The sequence below is a fragment of the Phasianus colchicus genome, chromosome 9 (genome assembly GCF_987193195.1).
Source record: "Phasianus colchicus chromosome 9, bPhaCol1.hap1.1, whole genome shotgun sequence".
Classification (NCBI taxonomy): Eukaryota; Metazoa; Chordata; class Aves; order Galliformes; family Phasianidae; genus Phasianus; species Phasianus colchicus.
Window position 1 is genome coordinate 23,046,894 of NC_143444.1, and position 20,622 is coordinate 23,067,515.

The window sequence follows — 20,622 nt, forward strand, 5'->3', positions numbered from 1 at the left end:
TATGACACTGGGGGCCAGGAGACAATCCACATCAAACTACTGCAGTGTGACCCTTTTAACACAAAGAGTAAACTCACTGCACGTCGAGTTGAAGCTCATTAAAACTGTCTACTCTGCGAGCATCCCATTAACCTCACTGTTAAAAACACGCAATTCCTCTTCTTCTATCCGAGGCCTAATTAATGCTCTGGATCAGGAACAATATCACGCCCTAACCTTCCGAGATTTCCAATCAGTAAATGAAAAGAGAAAGTCGGGGTTGGGAAAGTGCGGGTGCCTGCAGGGCTGTGCACTGTAGGGCTGCTGACCCCCGGGCCGTGGGGCTGCTCCCCCAGCCAGGCATGGCCCCATGGCACAGAGCAGTGCTGCGGCCCCAGGACCATGCTGGCACGTCCTGAGCCTAAACGGGGCCCGAGATCTGAAACAGAAAGAATCTGCAGGCTGAATTCTGAACTTTCACCATGCTTTGCAGACAGCCAATCCACCACAGGTGAAAGCAGAGCGGGCAAACGAGAAATCAGCTTGCATGGCAGCGGCTTCTTCTGCACATTTGGAAACTTCTCCCTTTTCTGGGTGTATTTTCAGTTCAATAACTGGCTCGCTCAGAGCCAAGAGACAACAAAGGCTTGTAGAAAAAGAAGAATGTCACCAACAAACATTATTTAAACCACCTTATGGTTACTCAAACAGAGCATTCTGATTTTCATCCAAAAGCACTATGGCTGAAATCATGAGCAATCTTTTAATCCTCACTTCTTGAATAACAAACAGTAATGCACCATTTTTCTAATGTAATGACAATTTAAAAACTAAGAGTAAAGGCTTATTATGTTACGTTATTGATTAAAATAAGCGTAGAAAATATACTGTATTAAATGTAAGGAAGAATAACCAGGTTTAACCTCTGGGAGAGCTGAACACGGTCTGATAGGTGCTGGTCAGTAAAACATGACCTTTCTTTAGGGAAACAGTTAAAAACAGTGTGAATATAGAAGAAAATCAATTACTGAAAGCAGGTGCCCTGCTGGCTGATTTAAATCTCAATTAAAACCTGTGATTTTAATCATTCTGATTTATATCAGTCTCTGCAACTCCATAGAGAGACCTCGGTGGGAGAACAAGGCTGCACCACTGTCACTGCAGGGACCTGCTGCCCTAAACTGCACAGAGCTCCCTCCGGCCATCAGGGAAGCCCCAGCCATATTTCCCAAGGGATGTGGCCCTGGATTTCCACTAGGCACCACCACGAGCTCCCTACCCATCCACGGCAGCTGCACAAGGTGAGGCTTCCATATAGGATCCAGCCTGAGGTTCCCATATTGGAACCAGAGGGGAAATTATGCATGTCTTTGTTCAGTTCTCAGCCTTCCCTGGTTGCAGGGTTTGCAGACTTTTCCGCACCAGCAACCATCAGAGCAGGTGTTTACACCCACCTAGGGCAGCCCTGGGGACCTCACTCTGCCCCCCAGTTTCCTCAACCCTGCCGCACCCCAGGACCCTACAAAGGAGTAATGAGACTCCAGACAACACAGGAGCATTTCCAAAGCCACAGCTAGGTCCAGGCTTGCTGCTATGTAAAGTAACAGGCAAGCAGATGTGCTGAGCTGTTCCTAGCTCTTTTTTTGAGATAGCAGTCCTGGAAAGTGGGCATGGATTGGGCTGTTCCAGGAAGGGAGGGGCAGCCCAGGGCAGGAAATTCTGCAGGACACATTCCTGCTCCAGGACAAGGCAGCAATGCCTTCCTAAAAGACTGGAGTGGAGAGGGATGTGAGCAGCACCTTTCAACTCAATCAGGCAGAGACACACCTGAGCAAGACAGCACTGACATAAACGTGGGCAGAAACCAAGAGCAGACAGATGATACTCCAGAACTAGGGATGCTTTGTCAGAGTAGGAGATGACAACAACAGAGCACTCTCACCATAAATAAAACAAAAGATGAGGCACAAAACAACCCTGCATCCCCCAGAGAGTCTCTAGGAAAGATTCAAGCCCCAAAACAAGGCAGAATACAGCTCCTGCAGCCCCAGCTTAATCCCCAACACCCCCAGTGTGGCACACCAGCAAGGCAAATCTGCTCCCAGGCAAGGAAGCAAATTTTAATGCTACCTCCGTCAATAATGCAACCAGATCCATAGTTCAAAAGGAGCTTGCTAATTAAAAGCTGGTGAGCTTTAAATAATTCATCTCCTTAACTTGGATTGATTGGAGAGTTTAATGGTTAGAGTCTTGAAACAATATTAAACAGCCTCCTCAAGGCCCAGGTAGCAGGTGACTTTTCCAAGTAAATCTTACCTTCTTGCAAACTTTACTTCTCTCAAGTCACACTGAATGAAGGGCTGGGAGGCAGAGGGAAGGCAGACACAAGGCAGGCAATTGTGATGCAGCCCTCTGAGGCACAGTGCAGCGAACCTGGGCCAGCTCCCTGCCACCCACATATCCCACAGCCTGGCACCATCCCTGTCCCCAAAGACAACTGCAGTCCCCAGAGCACCCCAGAGCAGGAAGAGCTCTCAGCCCAGCACTCATCCCCTCTCATCTGCAGCACCCCTGGAGCAACTCCCCAGGGGGACTAAGAGCTAGGATACATTCCCCCTTTCGAATTGTGCTGCGGACACAACCTGGTGCATCTTCTTCCCTTCTACCAGCCAGAGGCCATGCAGCCCTTTGACTGGCCTTCAGCACATGTCTTTGAGCAGCTCTTGGAGCCATGGGGACGGGCAGAACACCGCACTGGGTCACTTACCTATCCCACTGTGAGGCCTCCCTATGTGCTGTAGGTTCAGTCCTTTGTTCATGTCTAAGAGTCCGTTCTTCGGCCAACTCCCCATGGCAAAGCTGTACGCCTGCAAGAGAAAAGCAGAAAGTCACAGGTTGCATGGGACACATGAGATACATTCTGGAGGGCACATGTGGGTTTGTGTCCCCAGTATTCAACACAGATCCAGACACTGCCCCTAAAGAACTTTCCAGGAGGTGGTGCACGCCTGTCCCACTTCAGAGATGCCCAGGGCCTGACACTGAGACTAGAACAGGAGTGTCACCGTGGCATTCCTGAGGCAGCCCCCAACTCCACGGCTGAGTGTTCTGGGACTCCTACTGCCCTTGGGCTCTTCACCTCCAGGAGAAACCCCACTGGGCCCCATAGAGCCCGTAACCCAGCCAGGGCCTGCTCCGGCCCCACAGCTTCTTGCAGCAGCACCCGCAGCCCGAGTGGCACAGCCCCATTGGATAATACCAGTGGAAGAACAGCCCAGCCCTGCACCATGCACGCGCCCATAATTACAGCCTGAGAGCCCCCTATCTCCTTCATCTTGAGGAATTAAGCTCACAATTGCATTGTGAGCCTTAAGAACAGTGCGTGGGCTTAGCACAACTCACGCAGTGCTATCTCTGCTGCCGTGAGGGCCACTGTCCCCAGATGAGATCAGGTCAATCCCGCAGCACCTATCTCCCTCCTGCAGCGGGGATCATCACTGCATACAGTCACTGCATGGAAGAGTGGCAGGGATCCAAAAGCAAAGCCTGCTTTTGGGGCTGCCCCCAGTGCCCCTGGTCTGCTCCCTGCTGCATGGATGCCCCATGGGAGCCATGGCTTTGGGCTTGGGAATTCACTGCTGGCCTCCGTAACGGTTTACGCTGCCTTGTTGCTCCTGCCTTAGCAAAACAGAGGGCTCCACGGATAATTAATAGACAGCATTGCTAATCCTGTTGGGAGATGATTAGCAATTAAAACTCCTAATTAAGTCTATGCATAATTCACTGAAATTACACTGTGTGTGTACACAACACGTTCAACAAACACGCTTTGATAACTTCATTGCTGGGATTGCCGGTGGCCGTGTGTGGGTCGGGGTGCTGTGCCCCATACCCAGTTTTGGGGTCTGGGTGTCGAACATAGCAGCTCTGCCTGGGGCTCCTGGCTCCCTCTCCTGGGCTGCAGCGGGTGGATGCAGAGCATCAAGCTCCTGGCGAGGAGAACATTCCAACATCATCCCAGCAAAGCCACAGCCATGCACAGGGCAAGGCTGCCTTAACACCCATCGGCCAAGCGCCCCGCACCCTTCTCACCTCTCTGCTGCTTAAAATTGGGGTTTATTGCTGTGAACAGAGCAAGAAGCCCACACCTTAGATCTCTCAGATCAGCACCTCTTTTGCATAGCACTTTTGCTTTGTTAATCAAGGTCATTTGGTACAGCCGCGCTACCTGAGCAAACTAGCTAAGCAGCCCGGCTGGAAGTTGGCCTGACCACTGAAGGTCAAGTGTGCACTTATGCATATTCAAAGCTGTCTGCAGGATCGATTGGGTTTTAATTGTTTTTCCTGGGGTTTTGGAAGGAAGTGCCAGGGGCATTGATCGGTCCGGCTGAGGCCGCTCACACTCGGTGCAGTGACTGCTGTCACCTCGTGGCAGGCGGAAAGCAGCCGGGCCGGGGGAGGTGCAGCCAGCCTGGTCAGGGAGGAGCTCTGCCAGTGGTGGATTGTATTCGAAAATAAAGTTTTTTAATTAAAATTGGCAATTCTGAGCCGCCTGCCGGCAGCAGCCACACAATCAAGAACGAAGAGCTTTGCTGTTTAATATTTAAAGACAATGTTTAATCTTTAAACAGGAAAGTTCTTCTTCTGACTGTTAAAGCGAGCACCCGACACAAGGTCCCGATGCCAGCACCAGTGGCTTTTTGCCCTTTTTGCCAGGAAATCACACCCATCTGTCCCTCCCTCACTGCAGGGACCAGGCAGAGCCCCATGAGGTGAGAGCAGCACCCCACAGCATTTTGTTTTCATCTCCATTTGAACTGTACAAAAAACGTGGGTACCTTTTCAAAAAGCTCTCGTAAAATATTTTGGGTCAAAATTCTGATTCAAATACGAACTCAGCCCCTCTGATCTGCTATGAAACACCAAAACGACGTTTGCAGAATCATTTTCAAGCAGTCTGAACTCAGTTATTTCCATTCCATTCCATTCTCTCCCTTTTTTCCTGATTCTGTTTGTAATTCTGTGAAGGCCACATTTACCTCCCAGCCAACGCTCCTCTGAAGTCAGACGATTATTAATTATATTTATTTACTTATACAATCCCATAGGTATACGCAGCAGTTCACAAATACTGCCTTGGGTCGCTCCCTGGTGCAGGGATCTCAAACCAAAGGTAAGCAGATCCTCCTGTGATAAATGGGAGCTAAGAGCAGCCGGACATTCGGAGCAGGCTCTATTTCCACGCACGCAACCAGCCCCACAGATAATCCACATCCCGTTAACAGGACTGGGAATAAGTCCTTGGGTAACTCATACCTTGCATAATCTGCAGGATACTCAAGCTGGGGGGAAGCAAAGCACGGAGGTGCTACGTGACAGCACTTGGGGTACAGCAGCCTGGGGCATGGAGATGCTGTGTGCTCCCTGCACTGGAACATGCCAAACCGATGTACTGAGCAAGTGGGCTCAACAATGCCCCATCATTTATTTATGGGAAGCACTCAGCAGCATTCAGCAGACACCTTACAGGGGCTGGCAGTGCCATGTTCCCTGTCCTTTCTGCCATGTCGATGCTATGACCCACCCAGTGTCTTTAAACGTTTAACACACTAACTGTAATTTTAATATTCATATGTACCACACAGGGAGAAAGTACTTCCTTTTGGAATAATCATCCCAGGAGGAAAGACACTGGGTGGGTTGAGGAGATACTGAAGGATGGGGATGGGAAGTGGAGGGAGCAGGACCCCTATGCACAGCAGCCCACGGATTGAGGCTGACCCCTGACATCCTTGCAACAGAGAAAATGACTCTGTGACAGCAAAAGCATCTTCTTCCCCTCGTCATGTCAACTGCATGCCCAACATAAGCATTTCCCTCGAACCCACCTCATTCTGCTGCTTCCATGATGAGATGTCAGGGTTTTATATTACTTTGTGTGTTGGAAGGAAAAAGGAGGTTGAGTCTGCAGCTAAGCGGGCTTTGAAACAGACCTTAACGTGTCCTTGGTGCCACTCCGTCCTATGGCTTTGGGGCTAAGAATGCCTTTGGGGCAGCTGGTCACTGGCCATCCCATATTATTACTTGCAAGCTACAGGAAGAAGGGGAACGGGAAATATCTTGCTGGGACTCCCTGCCATGCAAACTCACCAGCACGATGAAAGGGCGAATGAACGCCACCCAGGCCAAACCACACAGCTTGGCTGGGGCTGAAAACGCATACATAGGAGTAGGTAAGGAGCAGGAGGGCGAGGAGGAAAGCTGGTCCCCCAGCGCTCTGCAGCACAGCATCCCCTGCAGCCCGGCTGCGGCAGGCAAGGAATTTCCCCCATGCCGCACCAGCCCAGGTGCAATGTGTCCCTGTTAAGCAGTTTAGTCAGCAGGGCTGCCGCATTCACAGCTTTTCAAGTGTTTTTAAATCACTTACAAAAGCGGGATTAAACGATCAGGAATTCCATTTAATAGGACAAATAAAGAAATAACAATCTGCTCCATCGGCCCCGCGAAAGGCAGGTTTGATTTAAGGGGAAAAAAAACGTTAAAAAAAAAAAGTATAAAAGAGGGAAAGAAAAAAAGGAAAGGGGGGTGGAAAAAAAGGATAATGTGTGTTTACTCAAGCAAAGAAAAAAATATTTAAGTGATGTAGGAGAGAAGATTGCGGTAACTAGTGAAGAATAACATCGTCTGCTTTGCTGTCAAATCACACAAGAATTTCAGTAATAGATTCTCATTCTGACACTCAATTCAATTCGAAGGTGATCCTGCTTTATCCCAACACATCAAATATTAAACACTCGTATTAGCCAGGGTGCCGTCGCCTTTCCCGGCTTAGACGCGGCAGGAAGCTTTTCCCCTACTTTCTCTCACCCGCTATAATATTCTCAATGTTATCTAAACATGCCTTCATACACTGGGGTTCTTTATCAATCCCATTTGGGGAGGGAGGGGGGTACTTAAAACGGTATTAGTTTGGGGGGCTTTTATTATTATTATTTCCAAAGCTTTTCAATTTGGTGTGGAAACAGCTTAGAAAAAAAGGAGGAGGGAGGGGAGGCGGCGAGAGAGGGAGACGGAGCGCGAGAGCGAGGGAAAGTATAAGAAAGGGAAAAGCAGCCAGCAGCTCTTGTTTGACTGATGCCTTTCAACAAGGGCAGTCTAGCTTGTCAAAGCCCGGGCTCGAGATGAATTGGCATATCTATTCAGCCTGCCTCTGGATGTCATGCAATACAGTTTCATATTCCCAGATAAGGCATGATAAGCAATTGCTGCCCTGACACCGACTCCATCCATCCCTGCCTTTCTCTGCGTGCGCCTGGCTGACTTACGGGGCTCTGCGTTGCATTTGCATCAATACAGCAGCAAGAGGGGCTGCAGAACTCACCAGTAACCCCCAGCCAGCACCCTGTATCAATGGGGACTGCTTCCCACAGAATCCAGCCCGTGGGAGGCTGCAGCCTGTGTGCTTTCTCCTTGTCATCAGATTGCTGTCCATGAGAGCACTGCTGCGCACACACATGGTGCACACACACCCTGAAACTGTGGTACTGCTGATGTGGCAGCGCTGCCTCGACATACAGCCTGGGGAACCCACAGCTGGGCTCTGACACTGCCCAGGGAGAGCCACCGCCTGCCCAAATACCCTGCAGCACAAGCAGGTAAGGCTTTCCTGTTCACAAAGGGAAACTGAGGCACATGGGCCTTCCCATCCAGAGGTGTGCCCGAGCAGCCTGTCTGCCCACAACCCAGCAATAGCAAGCACATTCACCGCTCTAACTCAGCTTCAGGAGGAGCAGGACAGATCCAACCTGGAGCAGCAGCCCTGCAGGATTAGCAGGGCTGGGGCTTGTGCAAGGCCTGCAAGCCTGGCTCCACCATGTCAAAGTGCCAAGCAGTTTAGGCTTCACGTTTCCATGTGTTTGAACAAGTCTCTGCCTTGCTCCCAGGCTGAGGATTATCCCGGATAAAATGTTCTTGGCTTCTGTGTGCTCTGCGGATGGTGACGTGCTAGGTTAAGGCCTCTGGGACCTGGGTCCAAGCTTGGGTTTGGGTTCAAGAGAAACAAAGCCACAGGTCTGGGTGATTGCAGGGCTGAGAAATGGGACTGTGCACAGAACCGGGGAGCAGCAGTGCTGGAACAGCAAAGGAAGAGAGACACGGAGCCTTTCCCTCCTGCTGCCCTGAGGTGGGCTAGGTGAGGAATATGGCATGAAGCCAAACCCAGCAATGTCTTCACCCACAGCCACATCCCATTCCAGGTGGCTGAGCATGGACCAGTCAGATTCTCCTTGGCTGCTCCTGGGGAAAATGGGAGCCGAGGCGGGCAAGAAGCCTGCAGTGGGGCTGGGACACAGGCACAGGCTGGCACTACCCTGAAATCAGACCGTCAGCTGCTGCAGATGTGAGCACAGAGATGAGTAGGGCACTCTGCACACAAATCTCCCTCCATGGATTTCACAGATCACAAGCCATCGAAGAGCTGCTGTTTGGCTGTGTTGCATGAAGCTACTGCTCACCATCTCATCCTCCTCCTCCAGCCCCCAAACACACATCCCCATGATTGAACCCCCCACCCTGCCAAAGCAGAGCTGGCTCCAGGTTCACTGTCAAAACACCCAATCCCTTTTGAAGGGGAAATTTTTCCCCCTCAATTTCTATTTTTACACACACGCACGCTCCTCTCTCCCTCGCTCACTGTTTAATTTCCGTGTGAGAGGGAAGCAGGTGCCCGTGCTCCCGTGAGCTCTCCCTTCTCGAGGCTTTTTTTTTCCCTTCTTGGATCCTGCCCCATTAGTTTAGTGCCCAGCCATCTGCGACGTCTCCTGTAATGCTGTCCCCCTTGTGTACCAGGGAGCTTTTCCATTAGCGCCTTTAATATTCTGACACCTTAGCAGAGGCTGCTATTACATTCAAACACTGATCGCCCTGTGAAATTACATCGCAGGGCTTGCTAAAATGGAATTGTGTATAATCAGGCTCCTCCATGCACTGTCAGTCCCATCACAAATACAACGTAAAGCAGGCTTATGGATGGGCTTAGCAGCTGCTACAAGTGTATTTTTTTTTAATAGATGAAGTATCCCTTATTTAAAGCATTTCCTTAAGAAAAAAAAAAAAGCAAGAAAAAACCAACAAACAGTGAAAGACAAATCAACAGCTGCTGCACTATGTTAACCATACCGCTGGTCTCTTAAAAACATGTTATTTACTAAGGTAGCTATCTGCTTATCTATAACTATATCAAACAGAGAAGGAGGGTGAGATAAAGATAGTTAGTTAAACAGACAGCCGAGGAGATATCTGCCACTGGGAAATAATAGCTAAATAAAAAGTGCCATTATGTACTGCTGGGAGGGGAGGGGGGACCCAGTGCTCTTCCTGCACTGCTCCACAGCACGGTGCTGCCTTCAGAGGCTCCAGTTTGCAGGGGCAGCCGTGCCCCACACACAGCCCTGAAGCTCCACATGGCTGTGTCAGATAAATGTGGACCGGCTCACCAGCTGTTTTCTGTTCCAACTAAGGCCATAATGGGTTACGACAAAAGTATTTCAGGTGGATGCGGAAATGGCGTGTCAGAGAAATGAGCTCTCCAGCTCTGAGTTGAAAACACTGCCCCTTACCATGCCCTAAAGGTTATGCTGTCTGTCTGCTGTGAGATGTGACGGCACATTGCCTGAGGGAGATTTCCTGAGGCGCTCTGACCCTTCTGCCATCTCCTCCGAGAAGCTTTTGCAGAAACATGAGGCTGCAGCTCATTTCCACACACCTGGAGGGAGCCAGCCTGGATCAAATGTGGTGGGAGCAAGCAGAGCACGGCACTGGGAATCGGCCTGGGGGACAAACCAACGCTCTGACATTTCCCTTCATCCTAAATCAGGATGGAAAAGCCAAAATATTGTAACATTTTCACTGTGTGGGAATGGTTCTGCTTGGGAAACTCAAAGCAAAACCCAGCGACAGAAATGCTGCCCTCTGCAAGGAGCAATCTATTCTGGCGCGAGCACTGATGTGACATTTTGACTCCAGCTTTCCCAGTGCAAAACAAAGCCATTTGTCCACAGCAGACATGCACACAAGTGCTCTGGGTGTTTTTGAAGGGCCATATCCACTGATGGTCATGCTACTGGGCACATACATGCCAGAAATTATACCAGAATGGTGTGGGTTGCAAGGGACCTTAAAGCCTATCCAGTTCCAACCCCCCTGCCGTGGGCTGGCTGTGACCCACCAGATCAGGCTGCCCAGGGCCCCATCCTGCCTGGCCTTGAAGTGAGGAAGTCTGGGACTGTGGAGGCCCAAGGACAAGTATTCTGTTCTTACAACTCAGGCCCTGTCAGATGGGAAAGAAGCAGGAGATTGATCCTGCAGGTCCTTCTCACCAGAGGGGCATGGAAACCTGTGCCCTGCAGCTCCTTACCTCCTCTTCCCAGACAGCAGACTTGCAGAAGCAGAAAGCAGTCTTCACATCTGAAATGATTTTAAACTAAAAGAGGGGAGATTTAGATTAGATATAAGGAACAAGCTTTGTATAATAAGAGTGGCGGTGAGGAAGTGGCACAGGCTGTCCAGAGAGGTGGCAGGTGCCGTGTCCCTGGAGACACCCAAGGTCAGGCTGAGCACCTGATGGAGCTGTAGGTGTCCCTGTTCACTGGAGTTGGACTAGATGGCTCTGGATGGTCCCTTCCAACTCAAATGACTGTACGATTTGGCCCAGCACCAACTCAACAGAACTATGGGAACCTACAAGCTGCAAGAATTGAATGAAGTTTCTCAGCATTCCCTGAAGACGTGAAGCCACTCAGAAGAGACAGAGCTAGAACAGCAAGAGAAAGAGGGAGACTACAAGGCAAAAGGCACCAGAGAAAAGATCAGTAAGGATTAGGAGGGCAGTGGCCACATCCCTTGCCCATGCAGGAGGCCTCATGGCAGTGGGGAGGGAGCACTGAGGTGAGTTAACAAGGCACTGCCTGGGGACGATACCTGTCTGATCAAAGGCAGAACTCACCCTGGATCATCTGCACAGCAGCTCTTCCCGTGTCTGTTGACTCAGGTCAGAGTTACAGCTGGGGAGGTGAAAGCAGAGGTGGCTCTAAGAGCGCTGATGGGTGCAAGCAGCAGGCAGGCAGTGCGTGGGCCCTGCAGTGCAGGAGGCAGAAATGACGCTCCCTGCTTTCGACAGAACAGCAAACGGAGATGATTTTACTGTTCCAATTTCTCTTTTTTTTCAGGACAAGGGGTGCAGGAGGCAGAGGCAATGTGAGGACGGGGCACAGCCAGGTCCCTCTCACCCCTCCCGAGTGCCAGCAAGCCATGCGAGCACACCCGCCTGCCCTGTGCACCCCAGAGAGCTGGCAAACGAGCTCCAAACCAGCCCACTGCTTGTAATCGCAGCCAGCCAGTGTGTGTGTTACGCTTGAGTTGATGGCTGGTGTTAAATTCAATGCCTTGAGTATTGATTTCCTCGCACATCCAGGACTTTGTTAAAGGGTTAGCCGTGAACTGAGATCAAAGGGAGGTTAACTCGTTTCTCATAAGTGGTAAAGCAGACCTCTAGCAAAACTGGGCTCCAGGTCCCCTCCGCAGAGGATGCTCTCTGCATGTTGTTAGCTCTCCCGGTCGTCTCGAAAGCCAGATAAAGCCACAAAGCTGCCTCAAAGCAGGGAGATAAAATGATCCTGACAACTTCGCATGGAGCCAAAGCTATTATGAGTGCACACTGGGGACCGGCAGCAGGGGTCAGCAGGGGATCTGTCCCCACTCCACAAGGAACCGGTCGCCTCACCTAACCCAGATGGCAAGCCAAATCCCTGCCACTGAGGAGCATGAGAGGGGGGAGCACCCCCAGAACTGCAGCTGTCCCAGTCTGCAGGCACACAGCACCCTCCTGGCCATGGCCAGGTGACAAGGACACTTCCCCTTGAGCCACTGCTGCCACCAGCACCATCTCAGCCTCTGGGGCACTCATTTGCTCCATTTTACTTTGCTCCTTTTTAGTTTTTCCCTGCTCATATTCATTCCCTGCACTCACATCACTCTGTTTTGCCAAGGCAGTAAGAGTTAAGTGCACAAATAAGAGGACCATAATGGGGCTTTGGCTTTTCCTCCTTAATTTTTAAGGTATAGGAGGCAATCTGGAACAGTTATCACTACCACTAATGAACGCCCAGAGGCACCAAGAAAGAAGCATCCATTTCAGATCAACATCTGTCAGCACTAAGAGGTAAAATCTCAAAAATACCTGAGGTACTCAAGAGCCTGGACTGCACCTCCAGAGAGGCTTAAACACCCAAGTCACTTGTCCCCCTTAGGTCATCTGGGCACCGGTGCTGGCCTTCAGCCTCTCTCCTCTCCCAGCAGTCAAGCAGCTTCAGCTGCAGGCAGTGCAGCTTGTTTTGCCACCCTTGCCAAAATAAAAAGCAAGCCCCCAAATGGCAACGTTGTTGGTGTTATTTCCTCTGTGCTGCAACATCTGTAGGGCAAGAACCCCAACACATCCTACCTAGGTGGTGAAACCCTCAGTTCTGTTCCTGAGAACAGAACCACAGAATCAGAATATCCTAAGTTGGAAGGGACCCATAAGGATCACTGAGTTCAACTCTTATGGCCAGGGTTCTCTGTGTGGGATAAACAGGCACTCATCCACCCCTCCTCCCAGATCCCTGCCACCCAGCACGCCCCTGGCAGCTGATTTGTTTTAAAGCAAAAGGTCTATATCAAAGTACTTAGGGAATATCAGTACCCAGCATACCAAGTGCTGAAGAATTCACTTAAACTCTCAGCATCTGTGTATCTCAACTAAATTAAGCTATTTGCTATAAAAGAGCACAATGACAGTAATGGAATAATAACAGCATTAATAAAACACAACAATCCTCGAATGAGAAGCGGATGCATCAGCTAGCTGCAACCAAGAGAAGAAGGCTATTTTAAAATCACACACAAAAACCATCTGGGGGTGGAGAAAACCAACAAAAGCTCCGAAATTCAGAGGTCAGACTGAAATTATGTTTTTAACCTCGAAAGAAAGATGCTTGCCAGAGCCTTCTCAGCCACAGCACTCCCACACCAGCTGGAAATGAATTTCCACAGCTACTGGCAAAGCAAAGGCTCACAATAGGAACACTGACCATTTCCGGCAGGGCAGAGCTGGACGCCCATCTGAAGCAGGAGTGCCCCTGAAGCATCAACAGGGTTTGTAGTCCAGCTCCTGGGACAGATGCAAGGGGCAATGCAGTGCCAAATGCACGAAGCCAGCTGCCCGCACACCATTATGCAAACATCCAGATGTCTCCACGCTGCCATTTCCTTCTCACTTGGAAAATTCGCCCTTGCCTCACCCACACATTCTTCCTCCTTTGTTTTAGATAAGGGTGAGGACAAGCACAGCACCTTGTTACTTGAGCCCCATTTTGCAGGTTGCACCATTTCTGGGCCACGTACAAACCAAGACCCAAGCGCCCCAAACTCTCTGGAGGTAATGTCCTGTCACTGGAGCCCACTACCGGGGAAAGGGACTTCAATTCCTGCTCACCTCCAGGACCAGCAGCATGGCACAGTGCTGGGTCTTGGTGCTTCCTTTGCTAGGATGTTGCAGCAGCCCACACCGTGTCCCAGCCAAAAGGCAAACATCTCTGTGCCAAGGTCATCCCTGTAACAGAGCCCATTGCAGCTCCTGCCAAGGACAACGCAGCATGGACAGATATCTGCTGTTCTCTGTGACATCAGAAAAGGCCTTCCCCAGCATCATGACACCATCATCTGTATGCAGGTTCCTATCACAAGTCCTGCTCCCTGTCCCCTTGGCTGCTCTATCAACTGCCCTGTCAACTTGGCTGACATATCTTCTCCAGCTGCTCCATCACCATGCTCCTAACCTGACCCTTTCTAAATTCCCATGCAGAAAAAGCCAAGGTAGAAGCCGCCTAAAATCTGAGTAGGCTGCAAGTTTCTTTGTTTTCATTACGATTTCCTCTCCTGATGCTTTTTTTAAAGGCATTTCTGTTCTGCCCCTCAGAGGTGCTCCTGTGATTGAATGAAACACGACCCCAGGCTCCAATAAGTGTATTTCAATTACATCTGTCACCGTGTAACAATGTAATGATATATCATGTGATATTAAATCCATGGTAATCATATCAGCGATTTTTTTAATAGTGCACTAATCACATTATTACATCTCAATAATTAACAACAGAAGGCCTAAAAACCTGGATACAAAGAGGGAAGCTCGGAGGGTCCCAGCTCTTGCCTAGGAGAGGAGCAGAGCAGAGCAGGATGGTGAGGGAGATGCTGTCAGGGCATGGCATGACCACGGGCAGAGTGCTGGGCACGGGGATCCCGTGCCACTCCATCCCCACTGTGCTTCAGCTCGCTTCCTGTTGCAGCCCGGTCAATCTTGGAGTTTCCACATCACAAGCTGATCTGAAGAGAGCCTCATTACCTGCCTTAAATTTCCAGCCAAGCACTTAGCTCTTAAAGATGGGATTTAAGAAATATTTGACTGATCTTTTCTCTCCTCATTGAGTTGGGCTTCTCTGAACCAATTCAACCTGTGAAGTTGAAATACTGAGTGGGAGGGGATGGAAGTGCTGGCGGTCACACTGTGCGACATGCAATATCCCTGGCTCCCCACTGGCCCTTCCCAAAAGGCCAGATCCTGTCTGACCTCCCCAGCCACCACCTCCTTCCCACTGCAGGAAGGGCATGGGGGGATTATAGCTCTTCAACATTCAGACAGCACTTTCTGCTGTGCCTGGAAGTGCAGACTGATATTCTCATGTCCTTTTCCGTGCACATCTTTCTCCTACCCCACTTTCTACCTCTTCTGTCCCCAGGGCTGTGCAAGACAGGCAGAACTCTGTCTGGCTGAGGCAGAGCAGTTGGACTTTCTCTCCTTCCCCCACTCTCTTCCTTCCATTTTTTTTTTAATTTTGTCTCAGAAGCCACGATCCTTTAAAGATGTGCACGTCTCATTAGCTCTACCTTGACAATCATTACCGTTGCCGCAAATGCAGGAGGAGAACTCAGCCCGAGCGTGGGGGAGTCCATTACCTTGCAGTTAAAGGGACACGGACAACTCCGGGCTGCCTGTGGCCCCGTTCCCACTTCTAGGCAGACCCTGTATGGCCAAGGCCATGCCCCAGCCCCGCAGGCACAAGCAACACATTGCATGTTAACATCATGCAACATCTCACTTCAGCAAAATGCTCCTGTGCTGGACCACAAGAGCCCACCCAGCCGTAAAGCGAGCAGCTAATACAAACGGGTATGGCAGAAGCCACACATAGGCTGAGGACCACCAGGAGGATCCTGGGGCAGGGCACAGTTTCTATGTACGAACGTTTAGTGACACCACTGCAGAAGGGGCAGGATCAGAGCTGTGAACCTTGCATTGATCAACCAGCTTAAAGGTGCAATGTCCCCTTGTAGTGGAAATGCTGTCACAGCCTGAACCAGTGATGGAGCACCTGCTGGGAAGGCAGGGCCAACCCAGGGCAGCTCAGGTGTAAGCAATGGACTTGAGTGATTGGAAGGGGTGGAGCCAGGATCCACCCCTTCCCAGCCCTCATTTAAGGGCTGCCAGGGGGAGGCTAGGGTAGCTTGCTGGAGATCTCTGCTTACCCGGGGTCTTTTAAAGGTATGCAGCTTTTTTCCCTTGTTTTTGTATCCGTGGCTGCTGCACTTGGGCTTATGCTTGCTTGCTGGAGCCTGGGACTCTGCTGCCCTACTGTCGTTGCTGTGTTTTCCATCACATTATAGCATTACATCTCTCTACTTGCTGGCTCTGGCCTCAGTTTTGAGGGCTTTCTAGGGTGTTGGATGGGCTCAAGTGGGTGAGGGTGACTGAGGTGCTGGATCTTCCTGGCTGGAGGTGATGGGTCCTGCTCATTCCTCTGGATACTGCCCTGCTTCTTTGTGCCTTGCAGGCTGGGAGCTCTCTGTACTGCTCCCTGCAAAGCCTTGGTAGGATGCAATAACACAGGGCTGCGCTTCAGAGCTGCGCTCTGAAGAAGGATCCTACCTACACACCAATGAGGCTGTCCAAGAACTTGACAGGACTCTGTTTGAAAAAGATGTTGAAAGAAATGATCTCTTTAAGTGCAATGGGAGATATTTGTCTCTGATTTACCCTTGGCTTTTTGCTCTGGTTCAGGTAGGAGCGGTGTGGGATGGCTGGCAGATCTGAGAGCATGGCACGCCCCAGCGGGCAAAGCGAGCAGTGCGGAGGAAGGCGCGAGTCAGTTTGGAGTGCTCCCCATTTATCAAACTCACGCAGCCCGCCAGCAGAGCGAGTCTTTCTATCATTACAGCTCTCAAAATCCGATTCATACCACTAATCCTGCCTTCATTCTCCCAGATTAATAACATCTCTTTCAACCTTCACAGTGTGATAAATAGACAAAGAGAGAACAAAAGGAGAAACAGAAGTGAGAGAAAGAGCCAGAGCAACTCCACATAATAAAGAGAACCAAGAAAGGGGAGAAAAAAAAAAAAAAGGAAAAAGAAAAGGGAAAGAAAGAAGCTGGCACACTTGACTCTGCCATTTACTTTAGCAGATTCTCCCCAAGAGCTCCCTGCAATCTTTAAAGGATGTAAAACATAGCTCAAAGAAAAGGCTCGTTAGCAACTCTGACCAGCCCAGGTTTGCTGGAGATCTTTTTGCTTCCAGCCTGGGCTCAGGCCAGCACTGAGTTTGTTGGTTCCTTTTCTGCTCCTTCTCCAGACTCAAGCACCAGTATGCATCTACTACCTCCTTGCAAAGGCTTCATGGAAAGCGCTGGGGGTGCTCAGCAAGCCCAAGGGATTCTGGCATTGTCACGGGACCCTCACATCTGTGGAATCATTAAGGTTGGAAAAGACCATTAAGATTGCTTTGTACAACTGTCAACTGGTCCTCACTGTGCCCGATGGCCGTGTCACCCAGTGCCACATTTCCACAGTTCTTAAATGCTCCAGGGATGGTGACCCATCACTTCCTGCTGTATTCCAGGACGAGACCCATGACCCAGGCTTAGGGTGGGGATGAAGAGAAAGCCACAACAGCAGCCCAGCAGATGTGGCACTTGATGCTATTCATCTATCCAGAGTGTGTCCATTGAGCTGGAGGCAAAGAGGATGATAGCAAGGGACCAGCCCTACTGCACGTGGAACGCTGTTGCCTGGGTGCAAGGGTGGTGGCAGCAGGTGCCCTCCTAGCACTGCCCTGCTCTGCTTTGATAGGAAACAGCTGATCCCTAAGGCAAGCTCAGCTTGCAGCCCCATAATGCAGAAAGCCAACTTCTGGCCCCCAAGCAGCACAGCCCTCTCTCACTGGTGCCAGCTATGCTCCCCTCACAGTACCAAGTGCAGCCTGTGCCACCACACTGAGCACAGAGGAACAACAACTGGCCAGGATGCTGCTTTATTGTGGCTCTGCATTCACAGCCCCCGTGCAGAGGCTGGGCTGGGTTGTTGGTTTTTTTTTTTTTCCCCCCCTTTTCTTTTAAACTGCTCCATATTACTCCAGCTTTGAAGTACAGAGAAAAGCAACACTCAGTGTGGCTTTTTTTTAAAGCTACCTTTATCAGAGCAAATCTTTTCCCTCTCTGCTGTCGCTGGAGATAGATATCAAGCAAAAAGAAAGTCTCCTCTTCTAACAATGGATTTCCCTTCCCTTCTGAACTTCAAATAGAAAACTCTTATCTACAGCCACAGTTGACCAGAAGAAGAAAAGAGAAGAAAACAGACATATGAACTGAACCCAGGCTCTCTTTCTATTTACTCAAAAAGGCTGTGCTGGGTTCTTCACGGGGAGATGCTCTGAACATGTTTATAGCACATATTTACTCACTTCACTAGCCATCCCACTACCATGGAAATGCACCTGCTTTTTCCCCAGAATGACTCTCTTCTGAAATCCTTTCTTTGCTTGGCGAGCTGCGTGTACCAAGGCCATCCAGCACAACAAAGCCTACGCCGAAAGCTGGGGTCTATGAGAGCTCTTCAAACTCAGCTAGGAGCAGCAGCAGTGATGCTCCTGGCTCATATAAACCATCCCATCCATACAGCGAGAGTTCTTTAAAATGACAGGATGGATGGTAGGTCAGAGCTCACTGGCTCTGCTCATGCAGGATACCAGCTGAAGTCCCATCTAATGTATGGCCAAGAAGCCACTGCAGCCTTAATCCCTGCCCTCCTCCCTGGGGCAGTTCCGTTTCTGCAAAAGCTGGGCCCCGTGGGGTACAAGGGGGGGATCCATCACACAGCTCCTTCCCCCCGAGCTGCCTGCTGACAGATGCTCAGTGGGATTGGCAGAGCACTGCGGAAGCGCTTTATAATTCCCGCTCCTCTCCTCCCTCCTCAGCATCTCCTGGGAGAGGCGTGATGATGGACGGTGACATAAGTGACTGTTCCCAATCAAGGTAATGTAAGTAATGACAGCTGACGTGATTCCTGGAACGTGTGGGTGCTGTGTGCCTTGCTAGAGCTGGCAGGAGGCTGGGGCAGAGCCTTGGCCAGGTGGGGGGAGAGGAGCCCCAGAGTGGCTGCAGTGCCTTTGCACCCCCGCCCTTCCCCGCAGGCCACCACACTATACCCAGAAATGGAAGCGTTAAGTCAATAGCTGGAGCCTGTCCTCTGACCCCAAGGCGGCAGGGCTGCAGCAGCCCCAGCACACGCACACGGGTTTGCAGAGGCTCACAGAGGGACAGCTTTGTGTGATCTCTGAGCTGCATCCCTTTCCCAGAGCCTCCAAATTAGTAGGGAAATTTAACATGCAGAGAAGCGACCGATTAATAACCCAGCATTGACTTAAGAAGACCTTGAATAATACATAGCGCTTGTACACGGAAGGGGAAAAAGTCAAGTCCTTCTGCTTGTCAAGTGTATCCGCCTCCCAAGCACCGACACTCCACGAGCAAACCTAGCTGCCAGCAGCTCCAAGCTCCTCTTCACAAATGCCTTTTGCTGAGATTAATGGTCTAACTTTGTGCCAAGTTAGGCTGGCAGTTGGACAGTTCCAAGTACGGTGTTGTTTTAAAGGTAATTAGCACTGCTTGTTAATAGAGTCTCTAAAGCTGCCAAGAAGAGGATGAGCACTTGCAGCCCACAGTGCGCTGCATGCTGCTGAGTTGGTACCTGGAACTCATGGAAAAGAGTCTTACCATGAAGCCACCCCAACCCCATCTGCACCATCTCAGCAGCTCGGCCACATTGAGGAGAAGCTGGCCCCAAGAAGAGATAAGATTGACAGAAGCCCAGCTACAGGCACCAGGCTCCACAGCATCGTAACAGCAGATGAAGCCACAAATGATTCCCACCTGCAGCCTGATTTCAGCATCTCTGCACTGCTCCAGCAGCTGAATGGCAGCCGAGTCACCCTTCTGTGCAGCCAGCCCACGAGATGCTGCGTGGATCTAATGCCTGCAAAGCAATTTCAGAATGGAAAGACCTAAAGAAGCACTGGGGCTAAAGCCTATGGCCAGGAGAGATGAGACCTTGTTTTTGTTCCAGTCTCACAGCCGCCTTCTAACCCATCTATGGTGTCACTACACAAAACATGTTGCGTAAGATAAAAGGTCAGCAACCACGTACAAAATCATTTACACCCAGTGTGAAAGACAAGGGAGAAGGTGCCAGAAGAAATTAGGATTTGTCTTTTTCAGATGTAAATGAGGGGCAGCTAGAAGCAGAGTTCCAAAGATGCATTTTAGCACTGGAAACTCTTTCTGCCAAGGGAACATGTGATAAACAGGCTCAATTCTTAGTTTGATTTCCAGAGCAATAAGCACAGAAACTGAACCCAAAGAAAAGCTCCGTATTAGCAATCAAATGCAATCATTCAAATAAGAAAGAAGAGACACCCAGACTGGTGCAGACCTGTTTCCAGAGAGAAGTTTGGCTCCCCAGCCCTTTCACACCCCGCAGTGGCTCAATGGAAGAATTCTTAAGAAGTTGCAAGTTTGGTCATAATGTGTAAAAAGCCCCTGAAATGCGACATCATTTACTCTTCTGTGGTATTGCTCAGCAGAGCTAATAAATCTTGCATGAGCAGAGCTGATTCTAATTTTCTAATACGAAAAGGCATTTGGATTGAGAGAGAGGGGAAGATAAAAGTGATTGAATCTCCAATAGCCCAGAGTCAGTGACAGGAAACATCCTGATGCGGACCCTGAGGAAGAATGGCTCCCTCCCACCCCAACATCCCATTCTCCCTGCTTTCTGCTCGCGACTCCCCTATTGACAGGATGTGGTTTTAAACACAGTTACACAAGTTATCATTTCTGCCTTCTGATCAATCTGAATTTTCAGGACGATTACCCTCTTAATCAATGATTGCTATCAGCATCCCCAGTTCCTCGGCGGGGCTGCAGGCAGACGGCGCACAGGCAGTGACGTTGGAGGAGGCTGGGAGCTGTGAAGGCCACTTCAAGGAACATCTGATGGGAAAAATAAGCGGAGGGAATTCAAAGGGATGTTGTGCAAGGCACAGCTAGGCAGGAAAGATCAGGGATCTGCTGAAGGTACCACTAAATTGGAAAATGAATCTATTGAAACTACAATATGAGTAGTGAGGCACTGGAATGGGTTGTCCAGAGAGATGGTGGATGTTCCATCATTGAAGGTCAGGCTGGATGGGGCTCTGAGCACCTGAACTGCAAGAGTTCC

The 20,622-nt window shown here is 50.2% G+C and overlaps 1 protein-coding gene and 2 long non-coding RNA genes across 4 annotated transcripts in view; 2 read left to right on the forward strand and 1 right to left on the reverse strand.

Annotated features, from left to right (window-relative positions):
- Positions 1-20,622, reverse strand: part of ERI3 (ERI1 exoribonuclease family member 3) — a 97,145-nt gene that overhangs the window by 23,135 nt on the left and 53,388 nt on the right. For both annotated transcript variants that reach the window (XM_090146567.1, XM_090146568.1), the window contains exon 7: positions 2,747-2,846. In XM_090146567.1, the coding sequence (XP_090002693.1) occupies positions 2,747-2,846 (100 nt within the window). The remainder of the gene's footprint in view (positions 1-2,746; positions 2,847-20,622) is intronic.
- LOC116233932 (uncharacterized) lies at positions 12,656-13,680 on the forward strand. The gene is made up of 3 exons (XR_016469289.1): positions 12,656-13,167; positions 13,341-13,450; positions 13,561-13,680. It is a non-coding gene; the product is annotated as an uncharacterized LOC116233932 (long non-coding RNA).
- LOC149916870 (uncharacterized) lies at positions 13,762-14,282 on the forward strand. The gene is made up of 3 exons (XR_016469288.1): positions 13,762-13,887; positions 13,991-14,070; positions 14,171-14,282. It is a non-coding gene; the product is annotated as an uncharacterized LOC149916870 (long non-coding RNA).